The sequence below is a fragment of the Podarcis gaigeae genome (assembly GCF_964106915.1).
Source record: "Podarcis gaigeae genome assembly, chromosome: 12".
Classification (NCBI taxonomy): domain Eukaryota; kingdom Metazoa; phylum Chordata; class Lepidosauria; order Squamata; family Lacertidae; genus Podarcis; species Podarcis gaigeae.
In genome coordinates, this window is record NC_139688.1 from 22077068 (window position 1) to 22099814 (window position 22747).

Consider the following 22747-nt stretch of genomic DNA (forward strand, 5'->3'; position numbering starts at 1 on the left):
CGGACTCCCCCCCCCTCGGCTTCGCTCATTGTTCACGGCACAGTCCCGGAAATGGCGTCACAAAGCCACTCTCCCGTTCCACACACACACAAACACGCGGGCGCGTTGCTAAGCGGTGGTTTCCAAGGGCGACCAAACAGTGCCGCTGGTTCTAATCCGCGGCAGCCGAGGAGGCTTCGAACGGGAGCGGAAAAGGGCTCGGAGGAGAGAAAGGAGAGCGGGGTAAGGCGAAGAGAGGGAGGCGGGGAAGGGATGGGAAGGGCGGGCAGGGAGCAGGGAAAGCAAGAGGGACTCTGAGCGGGTGCAGACGGCGCGCGTGGGAATGCGAGGCAGGCAGGTCGTTCGCCCTGGACTCCTTGCGTGTTGGTAGCCTTCTCTCATAAGGAGCTCAGAGCGCTGCACGTGCTTCCCTGTCACCCTTTTTTCTTTTTTTGTCCAAATAGCACACATTTTTAACTTCACTACAGCCCTGCGAGGTAGGTCAACTTGAGAGAGTGGCTGGCCCGAAGTCACCCAGTGAGCTTCTTGGCGAAGTGGGGTTTTGTAGTCCAACAACATCTCAAAGGCTAAGATATCATCATCATCATCATCATCATCATCATATCTCATCTCTGCACTATTCCTCTGCCTGTTCAGATAAGCAGCAGTAGCAGCAGCTCCCCAAAGTTTCCAACCTTTCCCAGCTCTGTCACCTTGACAGCCTTTTTAAACCGAGACCCTGAAGGAAAAGCATTTGTGTATTTTTGGGAACCATGACCAGTAATAAAAAACAATTGTATGCGCTTTGGCATTGCATTATAGCATTTCTAGAGCCTATTTCGATAGCTGCTTTTAACTTGTGCACGTATGACAGCTGACGTGTGGCAAAGCACATCGCCCGATCACTTGGCAGGATGGTGTTAAAATTATCCAAGCTACCTCAGGGTGAGGTTTAACATGACTCTGGGGAAGTCATACATGGGTTTCCTCAGCCAAGTGCAGAAGTACAATAAGACCTTCCTCACCCACTTGGCAGGACAATTCAGGTGTTAGGTTGTAGAGACTCAGCATGTGATGATGTTACTTGGAAAAATGGGTGAGAAACTTGTGGTGCTGCAGATGTGGTTGGACAATTCTCGGCAGCCCTGATTACTGGTCGTGCTGGTGGGGGCTGTCCCAACAACTTCTGGCCCGGGGTCAACTCTGTACAGACCTAGAGAGGAGGCTGGGAGTGATAATGTGAGCGATGTTAGGGCAAACCATGGAATTGAGATGGTTGAAATGTTGAGGTCAAAGGGTAATAGTGACCAGCCAAGGAGGAATGTGCAAACCAGAAGAATATAGAGTGTAAAAGAAGGAAGGGAAGGGTAAGAAGTATGTGCCTGGGGGACGGGATGCAGGGAGAATAACCGAAAGAAGAGGTGGAATGGTGTTTATGAGACAAAATGTGACAGAGAGTTCACTTTTAAGTTTTTTCCCTTAATTTAAAAATATATATTCAAAAGTTACAATACAGTTAAAATACATTTTCAATCAATGTATCCCCTCCACAGACACAGATCTTTTAAGACAGTTCACTTTAGAAGTCTGGCAATTTAAATTATCTGCAGACTGTATCACTGTGAAGATGGCAGCAATGTGCATGGAGGAGAGCATTTACAACCTTCTACCTTACAATCTGGATAAGACTTGCAAGGCACCTAGGTATGTGGGTAAGGACACTTGGGACTCATTCTGACAAACCTTTTATACTTGTCAATCAGTGATGTACCTGTTCCTATGGAAAAATGTTACAATAATTTCTCTGTTAAAATGAATTTTGTGTCTCCTATCATACTACAGCCTTGGAAGTGAGAAAGGACCTTTGGGTTCACTCACATGGCAGTTTATTCTGTTTTCACAACAGAATACTTCTGCAACTATAGTGGAATATAGTGCAAGTTTATTATTCATTTCTATGTTATTTACTTCCAGAAAAAAACTGTTAGCAAATAATATGGAAATGAGTGCTAAACTTGCATTATATTCCACTATAGTTTCACTGTAAACCACTATAGTTCTGGAAGTGACTTTTGCATCGTGTGAAAGCTCAAATATAATTTTGAGATTTTGCCTTTTTCTTTTTTGCTTCCTAGTATTTAATGCCGTTCTCCTTTTTAATTTTTCAAGATATGCTTCGTATCTTCTCACAGCATAGTAGTGTGGCTGATATATAAGGGAATTGCTGCAAATTGCAGTCAAAGAGAACACTCCCCAGCTCTGCCTTATTGTGGTTAGGATTTTTATTGCGTGAACCACTAATGGCAGAATTATACAATGGACGCGTCTTTTTGAATATACGGCAATCAATAACTGAAATTTAATTTCACCAGCTCAGGCAAATGTTATGCCTTTCTCATTCATGTGACCCAAACTACTTGAAGTCATGGCAGACCAAGAGAGAAATTCAATATAATCACTATAAAGTGATAAAATAAACAGTGTTTTCAAACCCAGTAAAGAGAATCACTTTGGAACAGCAATTCCCTATTTTTACTGACTTTTATTCCATTGTTGATTTAACTCTGGATAGGTGTGCAGTGTATAATACCAAGCTATGGCTTAATGGGACCATGTGAAGGTGTCACAGTCACTTATTTCCTCCCCAGTCTTTATTACTCCCACACTGTGCTCAACTAAGCCCAGTTTTGACTTAGCATGTCACCTGAACCTGGGCTTGTAGTTATAAACTCTCCTGCATTTTGATTCCTGCATTTTGGGGAGTTGGACCAGGTGACACTTGGGGTTCCTTCCAGTTGTACAATTCTTGCTAGAGCCAATAACAAACTTTGCACAGGAGTTGGGAAGACTGGGGCAGAGCAATGTGACTACAACCTCCTCTCAAGGCTGCCCATTCGCATGGTCCTGGTGAGCCATAGTTTGGCTTACTGTGTCATGTGAACCAGGTCAATGGGTGTTGCTGATTTCAGGCACAAATGAGATAAGAACAATATTATATCTTTTCAAATATTTCATTTTTTACTTTGATAGACTACAGTCATTAAGGGACAGTGCTCAAGAGCACAGTGGTCTGGGGGTGGGGTGGCGAATAGCCTGTAGCTTCTCAGTTCTAATTATTATGTGTATATTTTCTCTTCACTAAAGATATGTATCGACATTGAAAACGTATGTAAAAAATACAATACAGCAAAGTAAAGCACCGTGGAAAACCATAGGACCACCAAAAGTCCAGGTGCCAAATCCAAAAGACTTCCTTCAGAAACATTCAAAGGAACCAAAGTTACCACAGAGTATGTTTCATTAATTTGTATATGTTTATTAAATGTATACCATTTGTATATCTCTTTTTCCAGTGCATAGAATATAGTCCCAACCCCCTGCAGTGCAGGAATCTAAACGAAAGCATCCATGACAAATGGCCATCCAATGCCTGCTTAAAAACCTCCAATGAAGGAGCGTCCACAACCTCCCAAAGGAGACCGCTCCACTGCTGAACAGCTCTTACTGTCAGAAAGTTCTTCCTGATGTTTAGCTGTAATCTCCTTTCTTGTAACTTGAAGCTATTGGTTCAAGTTCTACCTTCCAAACCAGGAGAAAACAAGCTTGTTCCATCTTCCACGTGACAGCCCTTAAGATATTTGAAGGTGGCTATCATATTTCCTCTCAGTCTCCTCTTTTCCAGGCTAAACATACCCAGTACCTTCAGCCTCTCCTCATAAGGCTTGCTACAAAGCAAAAGAACAAATCATGTAAAAATATCTGTAAATGCAAGATAAAAACTCTGCAGCCAAACAAAGCAGCCAAGAACAGAAATCAGCCATTCCAATTCATTCTCAGAAGAAATCTCCAAAGCTGGTGAGAAAGGATGTGTGATATTAACTTCCTTTCTCACCAGGAAATTTCCACCAAGAGGCAAAAGTATTCAGTTCTAGAGTGAGATCATCCCACAGACATGGGCCACTGCTGTAAAAGCCCTACTTCTAGCAGCAGATATAAGGATTGCCTGCAGAGATGGTAACTGCTGAATGCAGGGAGCAGGGAGCTGATATAACGAAAGCCTACCAAACCTAAGCCTAGATATTTACCGTATTTCATTTTTATCTCATCCTTTATCTGAGGAGCGCTCAGCATTGTTCTCCCCCCCCCCCCCCCAAATTTTATTCTAATAGCTACCCCGGAAGATATAAAGACTTGCCCAAAGTCAGTACCATTGCTAAGTAGTTATTTGTATCCCAGTCTCCCTAAGCCTAGTGTAATATTCTGACTATACCACATTGATGAGTATCCCAGGCCACAGAAAATTTCACTACAATTTTACCCAGGTTAACATCCAGTAATATCTTCTGTATTCTCTTGGACACATGGGCAATTCTGTTCTAGTGATTTTAAGGACCATATGTTAGTTGGCTGGTTGTTTAGTTTTTGCCTCTGATCTGGATGTGCAAGGCTAGACATCAAGGCTTTTGTTAATTGTGCCAAGTCTGCATATTTTAAGCAAGACTTAAGTTGGCCAATCCACACCATGCTTGGGAAAGCTCAGCTATTTAATAGAGATCTCCACTGAAGTCCCCTTATAGTGCTTAAAATGGAAGTGTTTGCTTATAAATGTATATATTGTCAGAAAGAGTGGTTATAGAATGTGACATTTTGTTTTCACAAATGAATTTTGGGAATTGTGACAAATCCAGGAGCATTACAGTTGGACCCCAAGTAATCAGGAGCCTCAGTGTTACTGACTCCAAATGTTTTTCTAATATTATTATTTGTTAGATACCTACTACAAAAAAAGTTTCAGTGTGACATGCAATATGAAAAATAGGGCTAGGGGAAAAAAACAAACCCAAAAAATTAACAAGAACAAGAAACACTTAAAATGTTCATAGACTAATTATAAAAGCAGCAGACAAGAACTCACCTCCCTCCAACTACACACGATACACACAAAAAATGTATGAAACTTTTCAAAATAATGAGTGTGGGTATTTTCCTGAAGCACAATATAGTTTGGTTTTTTAAAGTACATTTAGTTAGCTTTTTAAGCCTTTTTGGCAATATGTCATCAAGTTGTTTTGTTTCTTTCCGCAGTTATTTTGAAATGTATCTTTTGCCCTTCACTGGGATGTCTTGGCAATGGCTTAAATATTGCTGATCTTGATAGTTTACAGTAGTTACTTTATTCATTTATCATCCAGGACATGACAAGTCCCTCTCTACCCAGTCCTTCATGAGCTGTCACCTCTCCCTTCTTACACATCACTTCTTATACTTGCTGCTCCCCAAAATAATCCTCCTTATGATGCAAAATGTCATAAGGAAACAAGCTGTCTAGGGCTGGAAGATCAGGATCCAGAAAATTGGGGGCAAGGGTGAATGTTGAATTAAAGGCATAGACTTAGCAGAATCCTGTGCCACGTAGATGAACATTTTAAAAAATGTAATTCATTTTGTGGCTTTTTATTTTTTTAAAAAAAAACAACAGGAAATAAACATCAAGGAGGTAAGAAAGCGAAACCAAGTGTGCCTAAATTGTCAGATCACCCACTCATGGGAATTCAGAGTTCAAAGAATTTCATAAGCACAAATGCAGCTAATGTCATCATGGGAGTGCCTAAGAAACCTCTACCAGCTTGTGTTGACCGACGACAAGGCGACAAATACGTCCTTGAAACTTCAGGACTCGTTCCAAAATATCTCAAGAAAAAGGTATGCCTTATCAAAATGATGTGGTGCATTTACTAAGAGTGAAATCCTATACATGCCTCCTTAGAAATAAGTCCTGTTGAGTTAAATGGGGCTTACTCCCAGGCAACATCAACCCATTTGCCTTGTGGGAATCCTTTGTGAACGACTGCAGTGCCTGGAGACAGGCTATCAAGTCGTGTATCCATAGCAGTGACCAAAAGAGAAAAGACTGCCTGAAGAAGCACAGAGAGAAGAAACGCCGTGGTACATCTGCAGCAGCACAACTGGACGCCTTCATCTGCAACAAGACCTGTCTCTCCCACATTGTTCTCTACAGCCACAGCAGGTGCTGCAACCTTTCAACAGCTTGACCTCACCCCAAAGGCGCACTCCTCCATTGTCTCCCAAGACAGACAGGTGCCAATATCAACTCCCAAGCATAGGACTGCAACATAGGGCTCACTTATTTGCAATACTGAGTGAGCCAGATGAGCCATTGGTGTGATCCAGAAGGCTCCTCTTATGTTCTTAGGGCACGGGCAACATTTTTAGAAACCAGAAGTGCCTGACCCTGAATATCTTTGTTGGGAATCTTAGTATTTTTAGCCAAAGTGAAGTAGTGGACATTAATGAGAAGTAGGGATATTTTTGAGTATTTTATAAAAGGTGTTAGATGTTTAATATCATAACTGAAGTCACATGTATTTAAAAGCAACAACAGATCAACTGGAGAATCCCATCCATCTCCAGATCAGTCCCTTCGCCCACAAGGGTACCAGCTGCATCCCCCTTCTGCATGCTTCATTGTTCATAGGAAATGGAATAATTTTTCTGCTAAGGCTGCAATCCTGTATCTACTTACCTGGGAATTAGCAGCATTGAATTATGTGGGGTTTACGTCTGAGTTGGTATGTATAGGAGGACTGCACTGTGAATCTATAGTTCTGAAGTTTAAAGGTCCCCAGCCAACATTTTCATAAATTTTATAGGCTTAGTGTGTGTTTCTCCATTATTTTTGTATTTATTGTCTAGAGGTTTTTTGGTACTTTTGCAAAACCTCATGCCAGTTGATATGTCCCACTTGCATGTAGATGCTGCTGTTGGCTACATAAGGATTCATACCCAAATGAATGAGTGCACTACAGTGGTACCTTGGGTTAAGTACTTAATTCGTTCCGGAGGTCCGTACTTAACCTGAAACTGTTCTTAACCTGAAGCACCACTTTAGCTAATGAGGCCTCCTGCTGCCGCCGCACCACCGGAGCCCGATTTCTGTTCTTATCCTGAAGCAAAGTTCTTAACCTGAAGCACTATTTCTGGGTTAGCAGAGTCTGTAACCTGAAGCGTATGTAACCCGAGGTACCACTGGTATTAGTATATGCTAGGATTAATTAGAAAAAGTTCTAAGTAGTCTTTTTCTTTCTTAAAAAAAAGAAAAGCAAAAAAGTTATATTACATAAGGGTCTTTGTTGTTGATGACGACAACAACAACAACAACAACAACAACAACAACAACAAAAATATATGAATATCTGGAAGGTGCATTTTTCTTGTAGGATTACGGCATTACTCCGAAATATGTAACTAAGCGAAATGAAGAAGTAAAGAGAGCTCAGGAAGAATATGATGCCTATGTCAAGGAAACTCTCAGACAAAAAGCCATGAAACGGCTCTCTGATGAAGACAGGGACAGTCTTCTTGAGGTATGTGGGTTGACTTGAATTAGACAGACTGAGGCATAAAAGATACATTTGTACAGGCACGAATGGGAAAGGCTTTATGAATAGCATTGCAACTAAGAAGGGTAGATTTTCACTAGATGGAGCTCTAGAATAGTTATCTGCAGGATTGAGCAAGTTGAATGTGACAGAAATGTTTACAAAGTCTTTTCTGGAAGCTAGATTCTATATCATCACACACTTCATTGCATCAGCAGTAGTGGACCACTGTGGAGCCCAACTGCAGTTAAAGGCATGTCAAAAGGTTTTGTCCCACTTTAAAGAATAATCGGTAGCCAACGTCTTGAGGTTTTTTTTATGTTACAGTGTGTGGAAAATACAGTTGTGCAAAGCAATCTGTGCATGTTTAATATGAAGTAAATCCCATGGTGTTCAGTGCACCTTACTCCCAGGAAAATGTATATAGGACTACACTTGAAGTGTGAGCCTATAAATGTTTACTCAGAGGAAAGCTTTACTGAGTTCAGTGGAGCTTAGCTTACACTCAGCTGAGTATAGCAGCCTTTCTCAAACTTGTGACCTCCAGCTGTTTCTGGAGTCTCAACAATCATGGCCAGTGGATAGGGATAATACGAGATGTCCAAAACATCTGGAGGTCTCCAAGTTGGGAGTATAGGATTGCAGTCCTATATATGTGTGTGTCTACTCAGAAGAAAATTGCATGGAGATCAATGGGGCTTATTCCAGTGTAAGTATGCATTGCAGGGTGGTGAACTGCTGCCCTGCAGGCTGAACCATTAAGCAATTTTTTAATTTTATTTTTGCCCCTCCAACATGTACCAATTTTTACCTGCAGCAGTAGCAGTATCTGCATCAAGTAACAGCACAGCATTGGGCTGGGCAGAGAGATAAGACCAGCCTCTTAATGAGAAGGGAAGCACCAACTTCCCCACTCTTCAGATCAATAGTCTGAAGAGGCAGAGGGGGCACAATTCCCCCACCCCTCTGTGATGCTAAACTGGGCAGAGAGGTCCCTAGTATGTGTCTTCTAGTCATGTATTTATGTGTACCTGCATTTGTATGTGTGCTCTGATGTATGTACCTGTATGCGTGTATATATGGTGTGCGAATGCATGTATGAATATAGGGTGGCTTCCCAGAGGGCTTGTATAAGATTGCAGCCTTGTTGTGTTACTGTATAATGCTGCCGTATACTAATTCGTCTCTTTGCATACACCAAATAGGGTCTCAAGAAGAATTGGGAAGACGTGCATCACCAATTCCAAAGCCTTTCCGTTGAAATAGACACACTACCAAAGAAACTTCACAAAGAAAGGCTGGAAGCAGAGATGAAACAGCTGGAACATGACATTCAGACAATTGAGAAACACAGAATTATTTATATTGCAAACAAATGATCAGGGCATCCTTGTGGGGGGGGGGAATCCTCTGAGATGAAAACAAATATTACTTTCACTAGAGAAGCACAAAACACCCATATTAATCTGTAGGTTAATACTTAGGTTTTGACAAGTTAGGTAGAATTTTAGCTATATATTATTTTTGAAAGTTTTAAAATATCTATTTTTTCCAAATAAATATATCTATTTATTTATTTCCTGATTGTTCAGTGACTTATACTTTATTTAAAAAAAACACCCCGAAAGTTTCATTGCTCATGTAACGTGATGTACAGCAATTCAAATAAGATGATAAATTAAGAGAGTATGGGAAATAAATGTATAATAAAGAGTTGCTAACCAAAGCTCCAAGTTCCTTCTATTTATGGTTTGGATTCTACATTACCCGATAGCCAGGAAACAGTGTAATCTTCCTTTAAAGGTGAAAATAGGGGCAGTAAATGGAATGTGATGCTCACCAAAGCAGCTCTATAAATCCAAAGCACTTGATGTTTAAGGCATGCTCAAAGAACAGGTATATTCCAGGATTAAAGTATTACAAGATTTAGTGAACAAGACAAAGTTAGACCCATTGCAGCTCCTACATCTTGCCAAATTGTCTAGCTTCACAGCACTTCCAAACCACATTTGCATTTAAGGTCATGGGAACGTGAGCAAGTTTTGTCATCACAAGCCCAAAACATTAAGATTTTTTGTGGGTTAGAAGTAAGGCATGAACTCTGCTTCACACATTAACTGCACTGTATACAACGCAAATGGCATTGTACTAGGCTGTGCATTTTCCAGATTTGCAGAGCATTCTAAATTAACCTTCTGCCAGGGTTGGATTGAATTAAGGTATCCTTCCACTCAGGGATGCGGGTGGCACTGTGGGTAAAACCTCAGTGCCTAGGACTTGCTGATCGTATGGTCGGCGGTTCGAATCCCCGCGGCGGGGTGAGCTCCCGTCCTTCAGTCCCAGCTCCTGCCCACCTAGCAGTTCGAAAGCACCCCTAAGTGCTAGTAGATAAATAGGTACCGCTTTATAGCGGGAAGGTAAACGGCGTTTCCGTGTGCTGCGCTGGTGCAGGCTCGCCAGAGCAGCTTCGTCAGGCTAGCCATGTGACCCAGAAGTGTCCTCGGATAGCGCTGGCCCCCGGCCTCTTAAGCGAGATGGGCGCACAACCCCAGAGTCGGACACGACTGGCCCATACGGGCAGGGGTACCTTTACCTTTATCCTTCCACTCAGCTCTGCCTTCTGAACTAGCCTCCCAGTGGCTTCTGAATGTGTGGACAAGTGGGAAGCCTGCTTGTGGTAAGGGCTAGCAGAAAGCCCCCGAACAGTGAGGGGCTGAGACAGTCTGGGATCCATTGCAGCCCAAGCTAATCCCACTGCCATCATGTAACAGCATCAATCCTGATCAGATCCAGTTGCTGAGAGAGCCTGGAGCTGGAGCAGCAATTGGGCTCAGTCCTCTCCCACCATCCACTGCAACTACCATGAGCAGCTGAGCTGTGGAAATGACAGCTGTTCCACACCCCCCCACCCCGCAAAGCCCTGCCAATGGTGTTTGGATTGTGTCCTAAATCACATACAGAACATCCTCCTCACCAAACTTCACAGAAAGTCCCTGGAATTGCAAATAATCCTGTTAATTGCCTGGTTCATATACACCAGCAGGGTAGTTTAACAAATCACACAACTTGTACCACAAATGATTAAGCAAACCATAGTTTATTTCTCCAAAGGTTCCCCCCCCCAGCTGTTTTGTTCTCCTGCTTTTGTCTTTTAGTGAGCTCCTGGTGTGGGATGGTCAAACAAACCATGGTTAAAGAAGCAATACCGCATAATGTCAAGCTATAGTTAAAACAAGTGAAGATTTGTAAGATTTGTAATCATGACTTCAGATCATGGTGTTGGCAGTAAAACCATAGGTAAGCTGCTGGGCAGGGTTCAGGCATAGCACTAAGCCATGGTTCAACAAACCATAGTTATTCCATAGTTTAGTGTTGCATGCGTCTCAGCAGCTTGGGACAAGGCCTATTGTTCCTACTTTCACTTCAGGGTGGGAATTGGGCAGTGAATAAGAGTCAATGCCTTGTTAAATAATTCTCTGTCATTTATCAGAATACTGTAATGGATTTTTAAAAAGTAATTTGATATAGGTCAATTCATCCCACGGGCTGTTTTAACCCTTAAAGGTAAAGGGTAAAGGGACCCCTGACCATTAGGTCCAGTTGTGACCGACTCTGGGGTTGCGGCTCTCATCTCGCTTTATTGGCCGAAGAAGCCAGCGTACAGCTTCCAGGTCATGTGGCCAGCATGACTAAGCTGCTTCTGACGAACCAGAGCAATGCACGGAAACGCTGTTTACCTTCCCGCTGGAGTGGTACCTATTTATCTACTTGCACTTTGACGTGCTTTCGAACTGCTAGGTTGGCAGGAGCAGGGACCGAGCAATGGGAGCTCACCCCGTCGCGGGGATTTGAACCGCCAACCTTCTGATCGGCAAGTCCTAGGCTCTGTGGTTTAACCCACAGCGGCACCCGCGTCCCATTTATACTTCACCAAAATCCAACCTGAATAAAAATGACTTGCAGCGCTACTGCCGAAAGATGCATAGGATACATTCAGCTATAACACTGACCATTAACCAAGGCTAGGCAAATTAATTTGTGCATGAGCTATGTGCCATTGTATTTAGCCCACACACTCCCATCTTTGTCTCAGTGAGGAAGCAAACAATGAAAAGCCTGGCTTAGTGTTACATCCAAAGCTGTGCTCATTTGTTTCTCCTAAGCAAATTGTGATCGGCGAGCTTGTCCTAGTCTTGACTGCCATGGTTTGTGAGCAACCACAAGCTTCTGGTTCGGAAATAATGCTAGGACAGCTGCTCTATGGTCTGTTTCCCCCTCATTCTGCACCCAAGTGTCAATGGCGCTCCTCTTTCCCTCTTCTTACGCTGCCAGTGTTGTGCCCTGCCAGTCTTTGAACACCACAATGGAACAGGATGCTCTTTGCTACTTGATGCACATGGAAGCATCTATCAAGTCAACATATGGAACGGACATATCTCTTTCCATTTAAAACAGATGTGTACTTTTCATAAAGGTCATCAGCATGGCTGATTATCGGGGGTGGGGGGAATTGCTGTAATGAAAAACATTCAAGCTACAGACACATGGAAAACATTCTTATTCAATTCTCTCTCTCTCTCCAGGAAGTTTGACAAAATACATTTAGAGAATCCTAGGAATGTTGTTCTATCTTTATGTATATGTAAAAGAACTGCCAGTGATGGGATTGGCAGCGTTTTTCAATTGGCTCGTGTGCCCTTGCCAGTATAGCAAAAGGAACAAAGGTGAATAAACACAATTGAGATTTCATTAGAATTCTTTCTTTCATTAGAATACTAAGAAGAAATGTCAAGTTGTTTTCATAGGACAATCTGTTCTCATTGCTGTTTGGTGTATCTTGACATGCACCAATTATGAACATATGAAGCTGCCTGAGATCCTTGTTCTCTCTAACCTGTGTCAGTCTCCCAATATTTCAGGCCCAAAGCTACCTGAGCTCTTTAGAACCTGGGACCTTCTACATGTAATCTATGGCCCAGTTTGTATGTCACAGTAAACCATAATTTAGTAGTGCAAGGGAAATTAACCACAATCTCAGTGTTAACGGTGTGTTGGGTAGGAGCAAAGGGGATATTTCACTCCCAACAAACCACATTCTGTTGTGAAGATTTGATCTTGGCTTACTGATTGTGGTTTCTATGGGTGAAATAAACTGTGGCCCCTGGTTCAGACATAATACTCACCCAGGTATAATGATTTGTTTCCTCCTTATGCTAGCAGAGAGGAGCTAGAGCAGCCTTATTGGTTTGTTCACAGTAAACCACTATTATATATTGGCATGATGTGTTAAGGGACGCGGGTGGCGCTGTGGGTTAAACCATAGAGCCTAGGGCTTGGTTGGAGGTTTGAATCCCAGCGAAGGGGTGAGCTCCCGCTGCTCGGTCCCTGCTCCTGCCAACCTAGCAGTTCGAAAGCAGGCAGTGCAAGTAGATAAATAGGTACCGCTCCGGCGGGAAGATAAACAGAGTTTCTGTGGGCTGCTCTGGTTCGCCCGAAGCAGTTTAGTCATGCTGGCCACATGACCCGGAAGCTGTACGCCCACTCCCTCGGCCAGTAAAGCGAGATGAGCGCCGCAACCCCAGAGTCATCCGCTAATGGTCAGGGGTCCCTTTAACTTTTACCTATGATGTGTTAACTGAGCCAATGGCAGACCTTATTCGCTCTGAAAGGGTAAACCTGGGGTCAAGGACCAAGCTACATGTTACATTCAATGCACAACTATTGTTTGTTTCAAAATTGCCATGGGCAGCACACAGGGAAAGGCTTAATTCCTTTCCCTTGGCTTTAGTTCTTCCACCCCAAAACACTGTTTGCTTTTAACCAATAAGCAGAAAGTGGTGTAATGCTAAAACTGAAACCAGTGTGGTGCAGTGGTTAGGGCACTGGGCTAGGATCTGGGAAGCCCAGGTTCAAATGCCCACCCAGCCAATAAAATCAATGGGTGATCGAGGGCAAATCACTGCCTCTCGGGAAGATCTGGTCACTAGGCTTTTAGGAAGCAGCTAATTTCCATCCCAGCTGTTATGTATAAAAAAGTTGTAACATTAAGAATTTGTTTGTTTTCGTCTTTTCTTCCCAAACCTCTCTCTCCCTCCCAGTTTTGTGTCCCATCTTTTCAGATTGTAAACCTGAGGGCAGCAGATGTGCTGTTTTCATTTATCAGTAAGCCGCTCCAGAAGCCTTTCTGGCTGAAGAGTGGAGTATAAATGCTTCAAATAAATAAATACTACCACATTTGATTTGGCATAAGCTTTTGCGGACAAGAGATTATTTCATCAAGTGCATGGAAGGCTGTCTTCGGTTGCCATCAGTACATTATGTAGGTGATGAAGTGGCCGTTGGTCCATGGAGGTTTATCCTACAATATATGCTAGCCTTTAGGGTACCACAGGGTCTCTCCCACTCCCTCCCTTGTTTATGTTTTACAACTCATCTGGCAGCAATCTGGGAGAAAGTGCTGTTAAACCCAATGAGTTCTAAGCAGACATTAATATTATTACTTGAACTAAGGGGTCACAAAGAGTCGGACATGACTAAACGACTAAACAACAACAACAACAACAACAAGGTCCCAATATATTTATTGGGACAAATTAGTCATGACTTAAGTCCCACCAATGTAAGTGGGAACTATCTGCACACACAATCCTGCGTCTGCTCAGAAGCCCCATTAAGTACAATAAAACTTATTCCTGTTAAATCAGCCTGGACCCAACCTCATATGTTTAAGATTGCAGACTCAGAGACACCTTTAAGTCCCAGTAAAATCAATGCCCAATAAGAATGCATCTAAGAGGTTATGCACTGTGAAAGCCACTGTTCAAGGACAAATTCCAGACAGGCAAAAACACTCAGGGCTGGGCTGCTGAGAGGTGTGGCTGAGGTGTAGCCAGCTGAGAGGGGTTTGGAGGGCCACATGGGCATAACTAGGTTAGCGTGTAAGCGTATCATATTAGGTACTCATTTCCTTACATTTATACCCCACTTTTCTTCCTTTCAACCTAGAACCAAGGCAGCGGTCTCCCAGGTTTTAGGCTTCCTAAGACCCAGGTTCAAATACTGCGCTCCCACAGAGAAGTCCCTCCTCTCTCAGCCTACTGCCCTAACGCGAAGATTTTACCCTAATGTAGCAGATATTAAGCGGAGAGGGAGCCACTATATCCTTGACGGAGAGGCTCCTTAACAGGCTCGAGCGCGGGCATCGGGGAAAAAACGGTTCCGGGGCTGAATCCGGGGACAGGCAGCTCTTTTGGTCCGTGGAGGTAAAAGCAAGCGCTGCCCAAAGGCAGGTGGTTTGAGAGGCATCATCCCCTCTCTGCGCCAGCTGGAAGAAACCCCCCTAAGGGCGGGTGTGGATGTTTGGGAGCAGTTCTGCAGAAGCCACGACGGCGCGGGCCACGTCTAGCAGAGGCTGCGGAGGCTCAACCTCTCGCGGCAGCGGCCGGAGGCTCCTTTTCTTTCCCGAGCGAGGCGCCGCCTCTTTTCCCTCCCCCTCCTCCTCCGTCTCAAGGCTCTCGCCAACCTCCTTTCGGAAGATGGCCGGGCTAAACAGCAAGACCCACGCAGCGGAGGCGCCGAGAAGCAGCGGCCGAGGGGTCGTGGTAAATGCAAAAAATAAAAATAAAAATAAAAATCCCTTCTCCCCCTCCTCTGCTCCCGCATCCTAAGCTTTGCTGCCTTCCTTCTGCAGCTAAAGCATCCGCTTCCGTCAGCTAACCCCTTTCCCTCCCTTTCATCTATCCAATCCCTGCCCTTTATGGCGGTTCCCCCCCCCTTGTTATGAAACGCTCCCCGCCCGCCCCCCAAAAAGAATATTTGAATTGCAAGCGGGTTAGTCATTCATTGCGCTCGATGGGGCTCGCTCCCTGTCTGCTGTGCTGAGCCCGCTTATCTGGGAGAATACCGCCCCCCCCCCGAACCCAGTTAGGGTTTACATCCGAGTCAACGTGCATAGATAGGAACTGGGCTGCACGAGTATGCATTCCGGTACATTGAAATATGATGCATGTTGTTTACCACTGTTTTCCATTGGGATTTCCCCCTGGTAAGTATGTGTAGGAAAGCAGCCTTATTGCTAGCACACACACACAAATATTTTGGATACGATTTCGTTGGGGCTTCTGATACGTGTTTTGGTTAGAGGAGAGTTGTTCCCTCTAGATTAATTGTCACGTTAAGAGTGTGAAATGCCGCAGCTGCAACTTCGTAATTTCATCTAAATAGTCTTGGCTTTGTACTGGGGTAGAAATCCATTCAGTGCAGCCACCGCCACCCAAAAAACAGCAACGTGTCGTCCTAGCACAGCAAGTACTGCAAAGCTTCTGTGGGAGAAAAGCACAACAATATTCTTAATTTTCCTCACTAGGTGCTGTATATGAAAATGTGCATTTTTGTGCATAGCAATCCCTAATTGCAGCCACCAGAATGTATTACCTCACCTGCAGCTGTAATTAAGGCATGGGGGGCGGGGGAGATTTTGGTATTGCTTAGCCTCCCGGATTAGCAGGTTCACAACAGGTGTGCTTGAAAGAATGTTAAGATACAGTGATCTTAAGGTGTGCATTCTTATAAAAACATTAACTGTTTTCTATTCCTATGCACTCTTAAGGGTGCAGGTAACAAGTACAGCTGTCTTCTGAATAAATAAATCGTAAAGCCCAGTCCTAGGCATGTTTACTCTGAAGTAAAAGTGTTACTTTGGACAATGTTTCTTACTCCCAAGCACATATGCATAGGATTTTACTGTTACTCATGTCTCCAGTTTACTGATTGTTAATAGCTTAAGACAGTCTTGACCCTGGCAGACCTAGACAAAAAGGAGTTGCATATATATGAGGAATTGTGCCCTTCTGCGCCTGGTGTAGATACCACTTACTATAGGAGAATGAAGCTGGGTGAAATAGGCCTTTGTTCTGATCCAGCAAGCCTGCTCTTACGTGCTTTCTCTGCCTTTCTCTGAAGGGCTTCCCTTGAACCCCTGTCTCCTGTATTTGCCTTGTCTTAGATTGACAGAAGTGTTTGGGTCACAGAAGGAGGAAGCAAACCTCTGCTTTGGCAGTATTATATACATGCTCACAGCATTTTATGACACTTCTGTTCATTTCCTTAAACCAGGGCTAGCCAGTGTTGTTCCTTCCAGATGTTGTTAGACTGGAGCTCCCACCAGACCTCATCATATGCTGTGGTGGCTGGAGCTAATGAGTTTGGAAGCCTGGCAACATCTGGAGGGCACCATGTTGGCTACCCTTGCTTTAAACTGTCCGAGAGTCCTGGGCTTTGGGCACATATAGCAAAATTCTTACGGTACTTGATACAGAATGGAAGATTTGTGTTAGGGGAATGAGATGTATTTCCCCACAAGTACTGCCTAGAGTGCAAGGATATGTTTCTCCTTTCCACATGTCTTGGCACATTGTAGAAAACTCTGTTATGGCGAATATGTTACCATTCCAAAAAAAAGAATACAGTGGTACCTCAAGTTACAGACGCTTCAGGTTACATACGCTACAGGTTACAGACTCTGCTAACCCAGAAATAGTACCTCAGGTTAAGAACTTTGCTTCAGGATGAGAACAGAAATCGTGCTCTGGCGGCGCGGCAGCAGCAGGAGGCCCCGTTAGCTAGGTGGTGCTTCAGGTTAAGAACAGTTTCAGGTTAAGAATGGACCTCCGGAACAAATTAAGTACTTAACCCTAGGTACCACTGTAATGTGTGTGTGTGTGTGTTTTTACTGCATTTGATTTACCAGACAAATGTCAATCTTTTATTTATGCATTGCCTTCCATGCTCATCTCAAGGCAGTGTACAAAATGCAATAAAAACAGTTTTAAACAATATAGAAAATAGCAGCAAAGTAAAACACACACACACACACACACACACACACACACACACACAAAGACCAAATAGACACCTGTGGCAAAGATCCTTTCATCCTGCTGGGAAGGCTTGTCAGAACAAAAATGTATTCACTTGTTTCCGGAAAGGGCAGAATGTGGGACGCCCTGTCACATTTTGGCAAGAATGCTGCTTGCACAGAACGTGGGCAGCCACACTAAAAGCTCTCCTGTGAGTTACTGCAGACTGGGCTTCTGAGATCTTTGGAACATGTGGAAAGAAGAAGCTTTCCTACAAGGAAAGAGCCTTAATGAAGTCGCAGCATTTCCTACTAAGTTCTTGTTCTATGGGTGTAGCCTCACGTACTTTTGCTGCAGAACTCCTGTGCTCTCTTCGCCAGCACATATATTCTAAAATTGGAACGATACAGAGAAGAGGAATGCAGAACTACCATGCAAATTTCTACATGAATTGAGTTTGTTGCTGTGTCGCTTGTATGCTAATAATCTCTTGCAGAAGGTTACTAGCCTAGATTTTTGACTTGCTCACTCTAAAACGAGGACGAGCAATAAGGGACTAACCCATAGACTTTTGCAGGGTTGTTTTCCGCAGTCATGCAGTTACGGACAAAATGACATTTTAACTTTGAACTTTTGCCCAGATGAACCGTGAAATGATCCTTTCCAGTATCCTCTTGTGAAAGCTGTCCAAGGGAAACTCAGCCAAGGCTGGATGTTCCAGCACTAGTTCAGAATGCATTCAGAACAGAGCACATACTGATGCTTGGAGGCCAGAAGTAGTCTTCCCTGTTCTTGCTGGAATACTAAAAAGGCCCAAGAAGCACCATGTGATCCCCATGTGATCTTCTGGTTCACTCGCTACCTTCTGTCTGAGGTGAAGAAGAATGTTTGAGCGAGCCAAAGGCCCTATTCCAAGCACAACCCAAGTAGATTCCTGCAGAGAGATAGATTGTCGCTGCATGCCCAAAGACTCATTTGCTAGGACTTGAAGCCAGAGAGAACTTTTCACTCTCGGTTTTTTTTAGAAGAGGGGTAGCAGAAACAACAAAGAGTTTTATGGCTCCGTCAAGACCAAACACGTTTGCTATGGCATAATTTTTTGTGGGCTACAGCCCACTTCAAGAGGTGAATCAGGTTGCATCTGATGGGAGAGGGCTATCGTCCACAAAAGCTTAAGCCATAAGAAATGTGTTTAGCCCTGAGAATGCCACAAAACGCCACTATTTATTGTTGTCTCTTTTGTTCTAGGTTAACCCACTTAGATCATTTCTTAGAAACAAGGCTTCCTATTAAAACAAGGCAGAGGAACCTTCCCCCCCCCCAAACCCAGCAAAATGCTGGCAGTAGGTTGGAGGAGGGACAGGGATGGGCAAGGCCACACCCTTTCTCCTCGTCCACTCCCTGCCCACCCCACACTTCAAATCTTCTTTGTTCTCTTTGCCCAGCAAACCAACAGGAGAGCAGCAAATCAGTCTTGCCAGAAATGTGAATCAATTGCTTGCATGAAAAAAGGTAAATGGACCCCTAACAGTTAAGTCCAGTTGCAGACGACTCTGGGGTTGCGGCGCTCATCTCGCTTTACAGGCTGAGAGAGTCGGTGTTTGTCCACTCCGCAGACAGTTTTTCTGGGTCATGTGGCCAGCATGACTAAGCCGCTTCTGGCGCAACAGAACACCGAAACCAGAGCAGCGCACGGAAATGCCATTTACCTTCCCGCCAGAGCAGTACCTTTTTGCACTTTTTGGGATGCTTTTGAACTGCTGGGTTGGCAGGAGCTGGGACCGAGCAACAGGAGCTCACCCCGTCACGGGGATTTGAACCGCTGACCTTCTGATCGGCAAGCCCCAGAGGCTCAGTGGTTTAGACCACAGTGCCACCCACTGTCCCTAATCACTTGCATAGGTGTTCCATTAGTTTCAGCTTTTTTTGTCTCCCCCCCCCCTTTCTGGGCTCCCCCCCAACATGAAATTAGGGTGATGGTTGCAAGTTCCCCACCTCTGTGCTGAAGGATCAAGCCATGCTAAGGTTTACATGACTCTGCTTCTGCTAAACCGATTGCCAAGTGGTGTTTAAACACAGATGATGCAATCAATTTGTAGTGCACACAAAATTAGGTTTCTAATGAACATTTTATCTCTTTTACAGATTTCAGATGATTGGCCTGGGTATAGTTTGGAACTGTTTACATATCCACAACACTACTATGGAGATCTTGAGTATGTGCTCATACCACATGGGATCATTGTGGACAGGTGAGGGTCTGAGAGTATGACGTTTATGAAAGCTACATGTTCAGTTCCTCTCAAGGTAGGAACAGCCCATTTAATGTCTTGCTCGCTAAAATATTGACACCCCAATTTAAGCTGTAATGCTTATTGTAACAGGAAGCCTAACAGCTCGCTCTCTTCCTAGCCTGGGACCGGGAATAAGTTCCCATCTCTCTCTCAGCTGGACTATGCTGTTATCAGCTCTGCTTTCCCCTCTGACCTTGAGGCAAGGTCTGCAAGATTCAGGACAAACAAACAGAAATACCTTTTCACACAGGATGTAGTTAAATTGTGGAATTCTCTCCCACAAGAGTAGTGGTGGCCAGCATCTTGGGTGGCATTAAAAGAGGATTGGACGAATTCACAGAGGGTGGGGCCATCCATGGCTGCTAGCCACAACGGCTGTGTTCCACAGTCAAGAAATTGTTGTTGTTTAGTTGTTTAGTCGTATCCGACTCTTCGTGACCCCATGCACCAGAGCACACCAGGCACTCCTGTCTTCCACTGCCTTCCGCAGTTTAAGTAAACTCATGCTGGAAGCTTCGAGAACACTGTCCAACCATCTCGTCCTCTGTCGTCCCCTTCTCCTTGTGCCCTCCATCTTTCCCAACATCAGGGTTTTTTCCAGGGAGTCTTCTCTTCTCATGAGGTGGCCAAAGTACTGGAGCCTCAGCTTCAGGATCTGTCCTTCCAGTGAGCACTCAGGGCTGATTTCCTTAAGAATGGAGAGGTTTTATCTTCTTGCAGTCCATGGGACTCTCAAGAGTCTCCTCCAGCACCATTATTCAAAAGCATAAATTCTTCGGTGATCAGCCTTCTTTATGGTCCAGCTCTCACTTCCATACATCACTACTGGGAAAACCATAGCTTTAACTTTACGGACCTTTGTTGGCAAGGTGATGTCTCTGCTTTTTAGGGTGCTGTCTAGACAGTCAAGGAAGCACACTCCTAAATACCAGTTGCTGGAAGTTGCAGGTAGGGAGAGGACATCTGATTAGCCACTGTGAGAACAGAGTGCTAGACTAGATGGGCCTTGGGCCTGATCCAGCATGCTCTTCTTTATGTTGTTATTAGTATCAAGATGAGGGAGCATCCAACCCCACACCTGCCCCTAAGGGAGCAGGGCCTTCTTGGTTTCCTCCAATTCCCCCGCAGCGTGAATGAGCAGCGTGAAATGAAAGACATCTAGGTATGGTGCAGTCGCAAATGCACATCGCCCCTGGCAGCTAATTTTAAGAGGATTTATTAAAAACCAGGCCAAAAGGGAGCCAAAAGGAGAAAGCAGAAGGGCATATGGAATACGCTGAAGAAACATTCCGTGTTTGTGTAACCCAATGCAACTATTTACAAACAAGCTTCTGGACTCCTCATGAGTAGCATCATGGCTGGTCAGGAGGACAGTGAGAGACAACGGACTAAGGCCAACATTCAAAGGGATAATTATTGCCAGATTTTGCCTGCGAGATGACAGGCTTCCTTCAGCTTGTGCATCGTGGGCTTGGCCAGAGTTACCTGGTCTGCCAACTGCTAGGAAATGGAAGCTGAGCGACCTGGAAGTGTTTAAACAGACAGGCTGGGAGTAGGCCACAACTGCACCATGGTTACCGCAGTTACTGGTATGTAAGCTCAGTTTAAATTGGGGAGATGTGTTTCCACATAACTATTTAGGGTGGAGATGCTGAATACCCATTCAAGAAGGTGGACTCAGTGACACATTTATGCAGCTCTGGTAAAGACAGGGTACTTTCCTGGTATTGCATGGATGGGTACAGATTTTTAAGTCTTGGTTCTTTGATTATTTCATCTATTCATATACATCTTGTTTTATTTATATACTACTTAATGCCAAAAGTAGGCTCCCAAGCTTTTCTCATTTCCTGTGCTCAATAATTACAAGTTGTGACTTGTTTAAACTAGATACCTGTAACCAGTGCTTTTTTTCTAGAAAAATAGGTGCTGGTACTCACCATGATGTTGTTACAGTAAGTGTCCCATTTTTTAACCAAAAGAGAGAAAGGTGCTGGTACTATGTACCCTTGAGTACCCCTTGAGAGAAAAAAATGTAACCCTTCTTAATGAGACGGTTGCTATTCTGCATTAAGCTAACATTCAGGTGTTATGGCTATTTTTATGTGGCCTGTGCTAACCATGGTTGGAGCTTCCAGATGTACAACAGGCAAACTATGGTTTAGAGTGGCTTGCCCACTTTCATTTTTCATCCTTTCAGCACTCAGCTTGATAAGTTCTTAACTGAGAAAGTTGGTTTAGGGGACAGAATGTAGGACTAGGGACCGGAAGACATTCAGCCATTCAGTACACTGAATGACACATCACCAGTCACTGTCTCTAAGCTGGATTGTTGTGAGGATAAAATGTTGGGGTGCAGTGGGGGCATATATGCTGCCTTGAGCTCCTTGGAGGAAATGTGGCATAGAAAATAAAGAAATAAATTTATATAATTTAATCTGTATTTTCTTCTTTGTCCAAGGAAGAACAGCAATTATACCCATGCAACAGCCCTGTGAAGTAGGCTGTTCAGAGAGACTATTATATTCCAAAGGCATATAGCTGAGTTTTATAACTGAATATAGATTTGTACCTGCATTTTCCGCATCCATACCCAACACTCTAGCCAGCTACCTTTAAATATAAATACGAGCTTCAATGAGAAGCTCTGGCAAATTATATCTTTGTTATTCGTAGCTGGGGATTGTTAACTGCTAAGCTGTCACCTAGAATAAAGTTTAAATACTTAATTTCCGAGATGTTTTGAATGCTAAAGCTGAAATAGCTTCAGGGCTAGAATGTCACTGGAAATCATTCAAGGTGCACATTGTAGTCCTCAGAATAGCAAAAGGGTTAGGAAAATGAGGAGATCTTAAAAGACAATTCAGCACCTCCTTCTGCATAAAAATAACAGCAACCAGAGGTCACTAATCCCCTTACTGGGTAATCAACATATTTTAAATGCCTGAATTAGCAGGTGTGGAAAAAGAACTGAGAGTGAGCAATTGTAATTTCCGCAGCAAAAAAAAATTAACAAGCTGCCAAGAAATCGCCACACACCCTCCATGAAATGACTGCCTGTGTGGGAAATACGTGTGAGCATTCTACTAAGTTCTGGATCTTTTGGATCAGGACACTGGAAGGATAGCCTTCACCTGGGTCATGTCTACCTGGACCTTCAGATCCTCTGTAGAGACCCTCCTCTATGTGCTGAGTGGGGTTTGCAACTAGAGAGAAG

The 22747-nt window shown here is 43.9% G+C and overlaps 2 protein-coding genes across 3 annotated transcripts in view; both read left to right on the forward strand.

Annotated features, from left to right (window-relative positions):
- Nucleotides 1-32: 32 nt before the first annotated feature.
- Nucleotides 33-9105, forward strand: ENKUR (enkurin, TRPC channel interacting protein). The gene is made up of 6 exons (XM_083705142.1): nt 33-222; nt 1533-1683; nt 3124-3269; nt 5459-5682; nt 7218-7364; nt 8585-9105. The coding sequence occupies exons 2-6, from the start codon at nt 1607-1609 to the stop codon at nt 8756-8758; spliced, it is 768 nt and encodes a 255-aa protein (XP_083561268.1). The 5' UTR covers nt 33-222; nt 1533-1606; the 3' UTR covers nt 8759-9105.
- A 5614-nt stretch (nt 9106-14719) lies between these two features.
- PRTFDC1 (phosphoribosyl transferase domain containing 1) overlaps nt 14720-22747 on the forward strand; it is a 49635-nt gene continuing 41607 nt past the window's right edge. For both annotated transcript variants that reach the window (XM_083705137.1, XM_083705136.1), the window contains exons 1-2: nt 14720-14980; nt 19382-19488. In XM_083705137.1, coding sequence (XP_083561263.1) covers nt 14735-14980; nt 19382-19488 — 353 coding nt within the window. In that variant the 5' untranslated portion in view covers nt 14720-14734. The remainder of the gene's footprint in view (nt 14981-19381; nt 19489-22747) is intronic.

Coding starts and splice junctions, on each gene's coding strand:
- ENKUR (XM_083705142.1), top strand. CDS start 1,607: ATGGCAGCAATGTGCATGGAGGAGAGCATTTACAACCTTCTACCTTAC. Junction 3,270..5,458: donor GGAACCAAAGTTACCACAGA/GTATGTTTCATT, acceptor AAAAAACAACAG/GAAATAAACATCAAGGAGGT. Junction 5,683..7,217: donor CAAAATATCTCAAGAAAAAG/GTATGCCTTATC, acceptor TTTTTCTTGTAG/GATTACGGCATTACTCCGAA.